At 43.0% G+C, this 15,562-nt stretch overlaps 1 protein-coding gene across 3 annotated transcripts in view; it reads right to left on the bottom strand.

Annotated features, from left to right (window-relative positions):
* Positions 1–10,406: 10,406 nt before the first annotated feature.
* LOC311258388 (uncharacterized protein) overlaps positions 10,407–15,562 on the bottom strand; it is a 127,935-nt gene continuing 122,779 nt past the window's right edge. For all 3 annotated transcript variants that reach the window (XM_084354634.1, XM_084354633.1, XM_084354635.1), the window contains exon 6: positions 10,407–14,107. In XM_084354634.1, the coding sequence (XP_084210760.1) occupies positions 13,885–14,107 (223 nt within the window). In that variant the 3' untranslated portion in view covers positions 10,407–13,884. The remainder of the gene's footprint in view (positions 14,108–15,562) is intronic.

Genomic DNA, 15,562 nt, shown 5'->3' with positions numbered 1-15,562 from the left:
GGCCTTTTGTGTCGGGCGAGTTCTCTCCGAAAACAGCCCGCGATGTCTTTAAAATTGAGATAATTGTGTTTACTGGGCGTAGAGTGGCTTTTCAGTCTGTGCAGACAACAAACTATGAAGAGGGGGGGAAAAAAAGCTGCTCTTTTGATTCTGTCAGTTTCTCAATAATTAATGCTCTCCTCTGGCAATTTTGATCCAATATGTAAATAGCATCTCATCCTATTATGCAGAGCATTGATGAATATGACAAAATTCCAAGAGATGACAGTCCAGCTCGCACAGTTTTGTGGGCAAACATCACAATACACTAATGACCCGGGCCTTAATATCCTCCCCGATCTGAGACATTAGAGAATTTGAAATTAAAGGTACAGTTGGCTCGCATGACAAAGTGGCCCCCTCATCTGAGTGGAATACCCACATCAGTCAGGATGCAGCCGTGATGCGCCCGAGCCGAGCTTAAAGCTAGTTATAGCTCACATCAAAGGCACGTCATGATGCCCAACAGCTACCCTTGCCATTTGGATCCCACTGAATCCGATCCTTTAGTTACATTTTTCAAGCTATCTCTCCCCCAGCCTCCACGCTTAAACACCATTAAAATGGAAAATATAGTGTTTTCTGCATCAGCCCCGGCCTTCGTTATTTCACAGAACTTGTCCTTGTTATCTTGATCGCAGTAAACAAGCGGCGTATACTCCTCTGAATTCTCGGCTTCTTGTGCGGAGTTTGTCTGACAAAGTGGTCAAGAATGTAGACACAATTAGTGCTTCAAAGAAAACGTCTAGATATCAACGAGGCGGTGCGATGACCTTTAAAACAAAGGATTATAAACAGTGGGATCATACAGATGCACTTGCTCGCTGCCGTGAGGGTCCAACTCATTTATTTCAGGTGTTTTTCACATGTTCTTGCTTTGAGGAATAATAAATCTCAATGTTTCTAATCAAACGGCTCGGGGCTGTGATTCTTCCCTCAGATATTAATAACACAGAAAACACACAGAAACATCAGAGATCGGGTCAAACACACACACATCTGACGGTGATTGTTAATGTGATGTTCAGAGAGCTGCTTTGCTAATTATCCTTCATTATCCTTCTGTGAGAGGGACTCTTCTTCCTCTTTTTTCTTCTTTTTAAAGGTGCAGTATGTAGTTTTGCAGAAGAAATTTTAATCATTGATCTTTTTTTATGCCCAAACAAACAAAATAAACACATTATTTTTACTTTAATGACCGAATAAACTGAATAAACAAAATGACCTTAAAGGACAACACAATTGTTTATATGTGGCGGACCCTGCCACCTTTCTAGGGACCTTATTTTCCTCTGATAAACAGCTTGTTTATTCCGTTTGTATTATTATCTCATTAAAGGTGAAATATGTAAGAATTGGCCACTTGTCGAATTCATACTCCAAGCAGATCATCAGTGTAGCCGCTAACTGCTGCTGTTAGCTAGTCAGCTCAGTTTAGCATGTGGGTAGTGGTCATATTAGCTGCCTCCTGAGCACCCGGGAAGTGTTGTCTACTATCGGGCTATCGCTCTACAACGTGGCTAGGGGCTAGCTGGTTAGCATGCTAACTTCGACTGTATCTCAGCAACACAATACATAAACATGTTTTAACATCATTTCATAGTTGTTATTTCATATTCTGTTGATTATTCTTGAATATTTTAAAGAGAAATTCTCACATATTGCACCTTTAATATTGTAAATATCTATATTCTGAGTTTAAATCTCCAAAACTACATAATGGCCCTTTAATTAATAGAAACAGAAACACAGAAACATCGGAGATCGGGTCAAATACACACACATCTGACTAATTGTTCAGAGAGCTCTCTTCTACGAGAGAGATTCCTTCTTTTTCTTTTCTTTTTTCACCTTTCTTGACGCAGATCCTCTTTTCGAACAGAGCATGACTGTGATTAACTTTAAAAGGTCATCTAAAATAGCTTTCAGGAAGCATGTGATGAAACCCTGGTTGAAACGTTTCTAAATGATGTACTCGGAGATGAAGACACCCACACCGGGCTTTGCCCAGCGACCCCAAAAAGATACACTTTATGCTTTAATAACCCCTGACAGCGTACAGAAGTCATCTCCAGACCTCCTGGCACATGTACCTGCAGAAAAAACAAGCCGTCCGCCGACAATAATACATCAGGATTCCCTTTAAATGAGTCTTAACATGTCTCCGACTGCACCTTTCGTGACCTACCTCAGACGTGAGAGGTTAATCCATGACAGGGTTAAAAACTTATCTGGCCTTTCTGGTCACATAACATCCCAATTACTTTAACAATCTCACAGTGAATGTTGGGGGGGGGGGGGGGGGAATAGAGAGGAGGGGGAATGAAAGAGATGGGAGAGAAGAAAAATACAATAGATAAAAGTCTGTCTGAGAGTAAAAGATAAGTTCTTATCTTAATCTAATGACTCCACAGCTTTAATTTGTCAGACCTGGCTTGCCTGGAAGGGAGAAAAAAAAAAGGAGAGTTTCTTGTACACAGTGTTAATAAGGGACATCTCTCAAGCCTCGGTGTCTGCGAGCGGAGGAGAAAGGATCATCGGAGGAACATTCGGTGGCAACGGCGAGATGTGCTTCATTCTGTGGATGTAGTTTTTTCTTTTTTTTTTATTCCTGCTAACAGTTGCTAATTAGCACCTTATCACCCTCCAAGTGGCTCTGTACTGTGGAGACGCCAAGCCCAGAGTATTTATAACCCAACTCCAGTGACTGAGGAGATAAACAGCTCGGCGCGGGCCAACGGCCAGATAAACATTTTGCTGCATTATTCTTCTACTTAATGTAAAGAGAGAAAACAACGGCTTCTAGATCAATTTCATATGAACTCACCGCTCCACAGTGCACCGCGCGAGCACGTGAGCTGCAGCTCGAGTTTCATTAATTACGCTTTAAAAATCAGTTACAGAGCATTCACGCCGTCGTAATAGGTCTCGAAAGATGTTTTTTTTTTGTTTCATACGCGTTAGCACCTTGCTAATGCTACGTGTGCGCTCATGTGCACGGATGAATCCCCCTGGAATCAAACCGTCAAACCCTGGCAATGCTTGTGACATGCTTTGCTAACGGAGCTACACAGGACCAGACGGAAATGACACGAGGAGGGGAAAAAAAAAAAAAAAAAAACATGCCTCTCGAGCTGCAATTTTCTTTGATGAGACAAAGAAAGTGGAATGTGAGCGTTGTGTGAGAGCAAATCTCAATAGATTAATTTGAAGTGTTCACTGAATTGTGATTCCTTTTAATTAATGATAGAATTAACTGCTTTGTTAATGCGTTCCTGGAGGAAATGAGCTGCTGGCAAATTCGGCAGCGAACAAAAGGAGGACACATCTCTCTTGACATTTATACAAGTCTAACTTTGCCAGTGTCAGGGTGCAACAGCTCATGTTGGGTGAAATTTATCTTGAAGGAATGTTTTCCTGCTCTGTTAGGAGACAATGATTCGACTGTGTGGGAAATCAATAAAGGCAGTGCTGCTCAAACTAACTGAGAAGAGGTGTTTTTTGATGGTAGCTGAAGGTGAAACACGCTACAGGGCTGCTGAGAACATTTTTAAAAATGCATGTTGGTGGTTGTAAATTATCAGCTGCCTACTGTTGTGTTCAGGCAACTATCTAAACCTGTTTCAACAATCATTTGAGTCTTGTTTTTCGTAGTCTCGGTCACCATTCCTATTGGGAATAATGACATTGTACTTCTGGGAACATGACAACAGCTTAAAAATAATAATAATAATTTTTGTTTAAATCATTTAAAATGATCAACAGAATATGAAGAAATACAGTTATTTGAGTGTTAAGTTTCAGAGATATCTACTGAAGTTAGCATGCTAACCATCTAGCCGCTACCTGTCCTGTTTCGTAGTATCGCTTTGTACATTTCACAAGCTCTCTTAGCTTTTATAGCGACATAGATAAATGAAAGAAACTCGCTAAATATCAAGAGAGCAAAACAATCTATAATCAAAATAATACAATGGCAGAAACAAAATAAAACTCACAAGTGAAGTCTGAGACCTGGTTCAAGCTGCTGTAAATCACCTCTGTACTCTCACCCCTGTTGTCAAACTCGGTGTCCGAGACTACGATATGCTCGGTCCCAATCCGGCCGTGTTCACTGGGAGTATTATTTTTTTAAATGCATTTCTGCAGGCTATTCATTTACGTATGTATTATGAAATAATGTTATGAATTAAATGTAAAAATGCACAGTTCATAAGTGCAACAGGCCTTGTGTTGTGTTCCAGCGTCACTCTGAACTGGATTTAAGTAGGATTTACATGTTGGTTGTCATTTCCTCATATAAGAATATTTTTTTGTCATGACCAATAGGAATGAAAGCCAAAAGTGAGAAAGTTTTTAACACACCAGAATTATCCTTTAACTTCTCCCCATTGACTTCCATTTAAAAGGACGCGGGCAATTTGAAAAGTGACGCTTTTAAAAGTGGAAATTGAACTTTTCCTTTCCCACAAACACGTGCAGTGTTCTGCAGCTGTGTGAAGACGGATTGATGTCACACTGAAAGCCTGTTAAGTCTCATCCCATCTCCAAATTTCACTGTTCACTTAACTAAACACCGCCTCTGTAGAAAAATGTCTCCAGCTTTCTTTCCTGTGTGACGATGACATCTGACAGCCTTGACGTGCTGATAGGCCGTAAGGGGAGAAAAAAAATTATGATTACAAGGTAAAACATAATACTGCGATGACCTTTGAGAAAAGATGAGTGTCTCCACTTACAAAGGTAAGGATTGCAGATGGCTGTTTCCAAGCGTCAGAGCTGTTTGTGAAGAAAAAACGAAGAAAGCAGCGTATACCGCGGCATGGCGAGGTCGTAGCACCTGACAACAAGCGTTTTGTGTGGTTCGCTTATAGAAGACGTGACAAAAGCCTCCGAAATGTAAACTTTTTCACTGAGCAGCACACGAGAGAGCTGTAACGCTGCACGGGTGTAACACTTTGACAACATCAGCACACCGTGTGCTCCCTGACGGCAGCGATCGAGGTGCGTCTGGAGTGGACTCCATGTTTCAGAACATTTTCTTTTCTGACAGCGTACTTTGTGATCGTTTTTGTGTTGGAGACAGAAAATCACTGAGATTTCAGGAACGCTGATACTTAAAGTGGAATTGAAGCAAGTATTAAAAGGCTAGCGGCTTTTAACACGTACTAAATTACTGTGCGTCCAAACCCAAACTCCATATAACTCCATCAAAAGACGGGGAGAAGAGAAGAAAAAAACCACTGTGGGTGAGAAGTGAACACAGCGCTGTATCTTTTCATCCTGTCATTCTGGGCATTTAATGAACTGTTTGGGATGTGTCTCTCCTGAGAGTTTGGGATACGCGTCCTTTAGTGAGAGCAGAGTGTTTATTCAGTGGGTGTAATATGATAATACATGTCCAAATTATAAAAAAGGCTTTTTTCTGGGGCTCCTTTGAATCACTTCAAGTGATAATCACTTAAAGTTAATCCCCTTTCATAAAGGCAGACCCTGTTTAAGATCGTATTTTCTATGTATTTTTTTTAATTCAATTTTGTGAAGTGTCTGAGAGTATCATGAAAAGCCCTATATAAATAAAATGAATTATTATTAGCGTTATTGTTATCATCATTCTTATTAATCTTCTTCTTATTATTATTATCATTTATTGTCTGTTCAGTCTAGCATCATTTCATAACTACCTCTCTATATAGTAGTTTTCATCGTTAGTGGCTGACTCCGCCATTTCTATGCTGGATTCACAGTAAACAATACAGAACGTAATCCAGCGTTACTTTTAGTCATTTTTTTGTCTTTCTTAGCTTTGTTTCCAATTTATTGGTTTGTTGCTCATTTTATAACATGTCAGACATTTAATTCATCACAGTTTCCCAGAGTGAAAGGTGACCTCCTCAAATCACCTACATTCTTATATAAAAGGTTCAATATGTAAGAATTTTGGTCATGTGCTGGTGCTGTAAACACAAAGACTTCCCCGGTGCTAGCTGCATGGCTAACTGAGCTAACGGCAGCTACATTTGGCAGCAGTTAGCGGTTACTCTGGTGATATGTTGTCCATTATCGTACACGTCGCAGCAGCTTTAACACAGTGTGAACGCTGCTGTTTGACGTGGGTGTTTCTTCATATCGCCGGCTGTAATATGATAACACATGTTCAAATTAAAGAGGCTTTCAACTTAAATGGGATTTGAATGGAGGGGAAACCAACCCCCCTGGCTCCTCTGGGAGCATTTCAAGATGGTTCACCTATCGGGGCTGAGAGGAGCACATGTTCCACGCAAATGTCACCTTGTGTGAGGAGTGCTACCCCCACCGACCCTCCCAAAAACAAACAACAGCTGCATATTCTATTCAAGAGCAGGGCAGCGGGGCATCCACACGAGCATAATATCACCGAGCGGGGGCCGCTCCCTGCACAGGCCTGTCGAGCATGATGTACGTAGCGGACCGGTATCTCCCCCACCAGAGCTCAGATTGTTTTGATATTTTTATTAACATGTCCTCAATCATAAATCACCCTGGAGGGGAAGTGAGGCCGATCCCTCCTCTCCGCCCGGCATCAGATTACAGGTGGAAGACAAAGTTATCGGACACCTTGCCACGTGTCTTGCGTTTAAGCTACACTTCTTTACTGTGTTTTTTTTCGCGCATCGGGACTTGAACTTCAGTTTACATTCACAACATTAGAACGGAGCGGAATAAAATATACATAATATTATGCAAATGGACGTTTCCCCATGTAGAGGCTTTAGGATTCAAAAAGCAGCCTTCTATCCTTCATCTGTTTTTATCAAAGCCGGAGACAAAAAGCCAGTCGGACAGGCAGTAAGCACTTCTTGCAATGTCAGGATTTGATGTCATATCGCTTTAAATAACCCTCGGAGGACATCATTTCGGTTATTGTGCATCTTGTGATGTTATCTGCTCAAAAAAGGGGGACGTATTAATGCATTGTTTAAGCACAATACTGTGTCCATTTGCATCACAATAGGACTCCACGCTCCTCTTCTTTTTTTTTTGTTTGACTTCTCAGCAAGCCAACCGCTCAGTGCCGCCCCCCCACACCCCCCCCGACCACGACGACACGACTCGGGCCGGGCAGCAGCAGCAGCCGAGCCGTTCTGCAGCCACACACATTTTCATGTCATCCCCAAGTTGCCAGTGTGTGCAAAACTGTCAGACTCTCTTAAAGGCTCTGGATGCTATGTGTAATTCCTTTAACACGAGGCCATGCAGATATCCTTATCATTGTTGTAATGGCGTGCTCATGCCACCCTGCATCCTGCGAGCTCGCACAAGGCAGCTGGTAATTCGTTTAATTTATTCAAGTCGACCCCGCGGTGGATCAGAGAGCGCTCGTGTCGGACACTCGGCAGCCTTCGTCCTTCAGAGGTGATCTCAGGGTCATATGTGATTCTATCACAGGGCGGGAAAAACATCATTCATGACTTCCTATCTGCAGCCAGGGACTCAGCAAATGTGGGAAGGGGAGAAACGTCTTGATAAAAACTGTAGCGTATAGAGTCGATGAATCTATTTCCCGCTCCGTCTTGATGAAAGCGTTTTCTGCCATCGTCAGAACAGAGATCGCCTTTGTTTGTTCAATATGTAAACACCATCTGTATTTTGTTTAATCCTCCTCAACAGGTAGCCGACTCTAAAGCGGATCCCCCGTCACTCACGACCTAGGACATTTGGCACTCTGACACGCTGATTCAAATCTGTGTGTGGGTGCTTCAAAGCAAAATATCTTGTTCACATGTGGTCCGAAGCGCCAGGAGTGTGTTCAACTGGAGCTCAGTCAGAGCCGAGCGGGAGGTTTATCTCTCCTGATGGATCTGGCCACTCATTATGAGGTGGACTCGTCTAATGAGCTCTGATCTCACAAAGGCATTGGCTCCAGTTCAATCTCATTTGAGTGTGAAGCATTAATAAGTTGAGTTGTGTGAGCGGCGTCGGTGCAAAGTTTACTTTCATACTTTGTAAACTTGGTTTACATTTTTTGATTTTCATGAAGTCAAACCCCGTTTTCGACACTTTTTATTGTCCGTTCAGCCGATCAGTATTTAGTGTTTACCTCTCTGTATAGTAGTTTTCATCATTAGTGGCGGGGTCCGTCATTTCCAACGCTGGATTCACAGGAAACGATGCAGCATATAACCCAGCGTTACTGTTTCAGAATAATCTCTCACTGATATCAGCCTCGACTCTCAAAACAACATATTAAATGTGTATGAAATCAATGCTAAGGCTAACTTAGCATCTTGCTACAGCTAGTATGTTCATGGTCAATAAATCTGAAGTTTGGTTGGAAACATTAAAGACACAATGTGGAGGAATAACAGTTTTGACATTACGACATTAATGTATTGTGTTGCAGTGTTTAGCATGCTAGCCAGCTAGCCCTGGCCTGTCCAGGCTCAAAGCTCCTGTGCTACAATGCAAATACCAACACTTCCCTGGTACTCTGAGCTCCCAGCCCGGCCCGTTAGCTGCACGGCTAACTGAGCTTACTAGCTAACTGCAGTTACAGCTGGCAGTAGTTAGCTGCCCCCTGTTTGGAGTATGAATTAAACAAGTGGCCAATGCTTACATATTGCACAGTAGCTGCCGTTAGCTCAGTTAGCTGTGCAGCTGCTCCCGTTTAAGTTGAAAACCTTTTTAATTTAAATAGGTAGTTTAAACACTGTTTACACTATGTGTAATGTGAGCAGTGTTGTTTATTTGTTTGTAAGTTTGACTCTGCGTTTTTTCTCAACTCTATGGAGCATTTTAGTGTTTTATAGCTCATTGTTTTGGTTAATGACACCCAACTAAACGGTTTTGGCTCAGTTTTATTGCTCTCACTAACCTCGTTTCCAGGAAAAGCAGGCCTTTATTTTTAGGTTAAAAAAAAAAGAAAAGTCTGATAAACCAAGTGTGATACCTGCCCAGCACCAGGCAGCAGAAGTGTAGCGCTGGTAAATAGCTGCTGAGTTTAGCTTTAATGGACTTTAGATTCGTCAGATGGACACACACACACGAGGTGAATGCTAATGCTGCTCTGTTTGTTTGTTTGTTTGTATGCATGATGAGTAAACAGGCAACCGTTTGTTAACATGTTCGCTGTGACAACTCTATAAGATGATTATATGGCGAGGGTTTCGTTTACAAGAGGCCAAAAAAAAAACAATTAATCAATAATTAAATTGCTCTGGATTAATTTTCTGTTAATTGACGAAACGATAAACTGACTTAATGGTTTCAGCTCTAATCTGCTCTCACGGCCGCGCAGCATTACCGTCTATTGTCTGCCTGCTACACCGTCATATGATCTGCTTGTTTGACCCGGTGATGAACAGTGACAACAATGAATCAGAACATAATGTGATAATGTGTTGATGGCGGTGGCATGTTCATATTATGGGCAGCTGTAGCTCAGGTGGGAGGCCATTAATCATAAAGGAGCGGCGGGGCCCGATCCCCGGCTCGTCTCGTCCACATTTCAAAGTGTCCTTGAGCAACACTGCTGCACCGTTCCCCGAAACGTGTGCATGCGTTTGCAGATAAAGGATACGAGAAGAACAGTACATGTGACACCTGGAGACGGAAAGCTGTTGCCGTCAGACTGGAAGTTGAGGACGGGATGTTTACCGGGATTCAGAGAGGCATTTGTCTAGCGGGATCGTCGAGTAACCTTTCAGCGTGCCATTTGCAGCGATGCCCTGTTGGTGGGTATAGATGTAAGAGAGCCCACTGGAGGGGTGCCCTCCCCACGTGCCCACCTGCCTCTCTTACCGCAGTCTGCTGTACCATGTGGAGCCCCAGATGTAGCCGGCAGAATAATCCACACTCATACACTCATGAAAGTGTCCATCTGGCCTCCACGCGCACACATTAAGCCCCCGGAACCATACAGGCATGGGGACACTGGGAAGCCTCTGCAGTCCTGTTGTTGTGGCATTTAGCAGATAGAGCTCGAGTGAGATACCGCTCCGCTTCTTCTCCTTCTTCTGTCCGTAGAAAAAGGCCCGAGCCGAGGTGGTGCACAGCTGAGAGTCACTTGGCTGTGACCGAGAGGTGAAACGGAGGAGGACTGAGCGGGATAAGCCCGCAGAGCTCGCTGGTAGCAGAGCAGAGCAGAGTGAGGAGGATCTTTTTACATTAGCTGTGCCTCGGGCTCATGCAGATAACGGCAGAGCTCCTGCCTGGCAGGAGAGGCACCGACATTACAGCCCCGCATCACAGCTGGCAATGTTTATCCAATCAAAATAAAAGACTTTCTTTTTTTAATTCAAGGTTTTTTCTTCGCAGATCTGAAAAATATCCGACTAAACGCAGATAGTCCTGAAAATGAGTGGATACACGTCAGATAGAGGCCCGCCTCACGTTTTATTAGTTTTTTCAACAAAAGCATTCATTTATTCAAAATAACAATTTCATACACAAGTGAGTTACATTCAAAGAGGAGACATTTATTTACAGTGCATCAGGAACATTATGAATTAAAGGGGAACTCCTGTAAACAGTTGCATCCTGTCATCAGCGTCAAGTTTTAGAAAAACAACCCAGATGATGTCATCGGGGTGATCAGGTGATGTCATCGGCATCATCTTGGCTGTGGTTTGCGGGCACCCAATTAGTAACAGAAAGGCCTGCGGTACAAACTCAGTGACATGAGCAAGGGTCCAACAACAAGATGCTGTGACTGGCTGCATTGTGGGAAATGTAGTTGTTTTTTAGAGCTTGACCCAGACAAGAAGCAAAACATGATATCTTGCAACTGCTAGAGTGAGAATTAGGATTGTATGATTGCACACACAAGGAACTTGCTTAATAACATACAACCCAACATAAGAAGTTAAGATATAGCTCAGCTATTAATGTCATAATGGAAATGTCATATATCATAATTTACATGAGTGGTGGTCTAATTTCCTGTCTGAAGGATGAGGCTTTCCTATTTTGATCACTATCAACAAATTCCATGAAAAAGGACAAAAACAACCGAGTGATGACACTAAGAAGTATCGTCAGACCGACGCACGACAGACCGACACACTGCATTTGCTTTCGGTCTGTCAGAATAGAGCAGAATACATCTTTATTGTCCGCCAGAGTGGAAAACTGTCTTTGGCTCGCAGAAGTATAAAAGCAGCATGAGACAAGGTAACTGACAAAAACAAGTAGGAACAAATATGGCAACACAGTACACAAGTTAAAAACAATTATATATATATATAAAACACTGAAAACAACTCAAAATACTTTGGAGGAAGATTTTTTTCTGTCTGTCAGCATGTTTCAGGCTTTATCTCTTGTCCTGACAGGATGCAACCCGATTATTTAGCTGGCAATGAAAACGCTATAATACTAACTTATTCAGATGACCAAATCCTGAAGTCACGCTGAATGTAAACACAATCTCAATCGGGTTTTGTGAGATCAAGGAAAGTACGGTTATACTGTATTTTTAGAGAAGTTCAGGACTGTACGCGATATCTGACACTTTCCAGTGTTTCAACAGGTTGGCTGTCAGATACACGAGGCTCTGTTGTGAAATCCTGCTCGGCACGAATGATCTTGACTTTGGTCTTATCAATACGATCTCCAAATTGCTATTACTGCGCCACGCCCGAGGAGCATGTGCTTGAACCAAACAAAGGAAGATAGATGACTAGCTCAAACTCTTTCCAAGGGTTTGACAGGGTAGTCTTTCAGTCTGTAAGGACACGTGCCTTACCGTGACCTTTTTTGGCTTCAGTTGGGAAATACAAACTAAGTGTGCTGCATAGCTGTCATCCACACACAGTCAAATCTACTGTAATAAACATTTAGCCCGTCAGCAAAGACCTGACTGTTACTGACGGACCATCGTTCCTCGTTTCTGGTCTCATGCTACCTGTGAAAAAAGGCCGTTCTGACAGTTTTTGTCTTACACACAGAACTTCTTGTAAAAGCACGGGGATGCCTCATGACCTCCAAGTATAACACACATCACACATCATCACACAACACTCAGTCACTCTGATTCTACCATCACGCCGGCAGGTGGCTGAGGTGTTTGGTGATTAATGAACATGAAGCTGTGAAACCTTTAATGGTTGTGTTATGTTAAGTTGTTTTGGCATCACTGCCAGAGTCACAAAAAAAATTTATTGATGTTTCAAACTATTAACTTATACTTGTTCTCTATCAGGTGATAGATAGAGCACTGATATAAGCTAATGGTTAGCTAATTGATTGGCTAATTGTCTCCTGCAGTAGGAGGAGTTTCTGCTGATATAAGCAGGAGGCTGGAGAGTCAGGTAATGCAGGTGAACAGGCTGCAGAGGCTAAAAGCTGCAGGGGTCCCAACTTAAAGGGGGCGTAAAGAGTTTTTCCCTTATTTTTACTTCTAGTTTGTCTTTTTTTTCCGTTTGAAAATCCTACACACCGAAACTCTAAAGCTTCTGAGAATAAATACAGGTTGATCTGCAGAGTGAGTATAACTCTCAACAACCCTCTCTGCCGCAGCAGCATTACTATTATTATATACTGCAAGTAAGAATCAAAGTAATATGTCCAAAACGCTCAGCAGAGATAGAAAGATCCAACAGAGATGGTTCAAATGTAGGCACAGGGCTCCGGGTCTCAAAGCGCCTGTGCTAGTGGTATAAACACCAACACTACCTGGTGGTCCGGGCAGACTTGAGTCAGGTAATAGGACTGCTAGCTGCACTGCTAACTGAGCTAACAAGCTAAAAAGCAGCTGCAGTTAGCGGTTATCGTAGTATTACGCTGCCCCCTGTTTGTTTAGAGTTTGAAATCGACAGGTGGCGCCGTTCTTACATATTGCACCTCTAGAGGAATGGTTTGACACTTTTGGAAAGGTCCAGCATACGATTCCCCTGAAAAATAGAGAAACAGGTGCTGCCGGGTGGATTTTGTTCCCAATTTTTGACCAATTGAGGCTAGCTTTACCGTGTTTCCTAGTCTTTGTGCTAAGCTAAGGTAACCAGCTGGCTGTAGCCTTCCAGTATTTTTAACACACAGATATGCAAGTATTGTGTCAAAAATGCTGCTTTAACTGTACCTCTACACATGCTGTAGTCGCCATGTGCAGCTACTGTAGGAGCTCACACATGAAAGTCATTAGCGAATATCTTACGGCTACATTTCTTTACACTGAAGCAATGTGTGCTGCTGCCTTTGATCCCCGTCGAAACGTACAGCAGGCGCTTAATTCAAAGCCGTTATCTATACGAACATAATCCGCCGACGATCTGATGGTAATGTAACACGAGGGCTACTTGTTAACACTCCTTCTATCCGTACGATAATGGTTTATGTTTTAAGAACAACAGCAGCGTCTCCCTGGGAAGCTTTGCTCTCATTTGTGAAGCAGCAGTGGGACAGACGCTGCTCTCGCCCCCGTCATCGTCACCACTTCACAGGCTATTCAATTAGCAGGAGAAGCATGGGAGATGGAGCCATAATGGAGCTGATGAGATGCACAAGGACAGGTGACACTAATCAGAGCGGCGCCCCATTGTCTCTGTGTGGACATCATTAGGGAAAGAGAATGATCTTAGGCTTTTTTTTTTTTTTTTTTTTCTTTCTCCCTCTTTGCCCGAACATGCTCATGCGAAGCCCCGTGCACTCTCGTCCTTACACTCAATTTGCGGTTCGTGAGAATACAGCATATCCACTGACTGTGTGAGAGTGCGAGGGCTTTGACAGAGGAAAACAAGAATATTTGACACCTTGAAAATAGGTTTTTAAAGTGCAAGAGCTCATAAACGCCACGCTGATAAACTGATATCTTGAATAATACCCAAATGATTTACTCTCGCCCAGTGTTCTGTAAACTCTGTTAGTGGTTCAGAAAAGGCCGAGACATCCGCTCTTCAACGCGTCCACTTTCCCTTTGTCCACTTGACTGGGTGAGGACGCAGATGGAGCGTGACCTGCCGCTGCTGAAACAGCCTCAGAGCGATCCGGGTGGCCGGGGCTCGATCGGTCCTCTTCGGAGCCTCTGGGCCGGACTGTGAAGGAGATCTGCTCGGCCCGCTGGTAACGACTGCTGAGGTAGCTGCACAGACACCTGAGGAAAAACACCAACGCAGTACAAACATGAGGAGAGGAAACTCAGAGACTCATCCCACATATTGCTGTTGTGAAACTTCAATTAGCTTCATTCACACTTTGACTCATCTCAAATAATCTTGTAAATGTAAAAAACATAATCCTAATCTCATTATTAAGATCCACTTCTCCTACTAACAGTCTTTAAAGTGTGTGGGAAACGCCGGCTGAATAGTGAGAGAGTGGAGATGTTCATGGATGTTCATGTTGTCATTTCAGGTCGTTCTTCTCACGCTGATGACTGAGATTGAGATTGACAGCTGAGTCCTGCTCGCCATCGAGCGGGTAGGTGTGCGGGCAGGACCTCGATACCACGTCTCTAGACTCCGGCTCCGAATGACATCGCCAGTGCAATATGGCAGCGCTCATAACTGGCCTAATTTTCATAGAGTAGGAGGAAGTGGAGATGCATTCTCCATCTTCATATGCCAGCAGTCCAAACCAAGAACTGATGTCTTCACCGCTGCCTTTGCCCCGATACAGAGATACCGCAGTACATTCACTGGCAACAATCCAGGATGCCTGACAGGTGAGCAGGTCAATGTGGATGGTTGGGCACCTGCCTGTAAAATGTCTTGCTATGCCGATATTTAATGCCTACACCTATAAACATAACCATGTGCACATCTACTGTCAGTTTTGGAAAATATCAAGAACTTTAAAGCGAAAAGTTCACCCAAAAAGAGAAAATTCAGTCAGTATTTGACGGTCTTATCAGTCTTTTGACGTCACATATGCTGATTTGATGAATGTATTCTCAGGACAGGGTTGTTACAGTATATCAGTGTCTGATGATCGGCCAAGATGTTGCAAAGACCTTCACCTAGTCATGCTATGGGCACATGTGCATACAGTTTGTTCTGAGGGTCTGTCAAAAAACTTTATAAAAGTGATATTGTCAACTTTGTCCTCTCAGTTTCTCTCACACTGGATAAAAATATGCATGCGCAGGCATAGTGGTGTGTCAGTGCATACCAACTATCACAGCGACGAGCTAGTTACTGTATACTGAGCTATATGTGACCGATGTAGGAGCTAATCACGATAGCTCGACTCCGAGGTGGCCCTGAACGCCTCACACCATATAATTTCCTACAATCAGTAGCCACTTAATATCACCTTCCAGCGCTGCCTGGCAAACTGATCCAGGACCTGAGGAATCAAGACAGGTGCTCATTATTTCCACCTGTACTTTAGCATAAAAGTTAATAATGCATTTTAATTAAAAAACTCTTTCTGAAAGCGTTTTGGTACAAAGTAACTCACTGGGCAGCCAACACAAAGGATCTCCTCTCCCAGCAGATTGACTGAACACATAACCTCGGTCCACATAGTAATTGGCTGCCGAGGCAAATCGATGCCTCAGATCGGAATTGAAGCATTCTGCTTGTTTACAACATCTATCATTTGTTCT

Source organism: Pagrus pagrus, assembly GCF_965226575.1.
Source record: "Pagrus pagrus genome assembly, chromosome: 6".
Taxonomy (NCBI): Eukaryota; Metazoa; Chordata; class Actinopteri; order Spariformes; family Sparidae; genus Pagrus; species Pagrus pagrus.
This window is presented reverse-complemented; position numbering and strand designations above follow the sequence as displayed.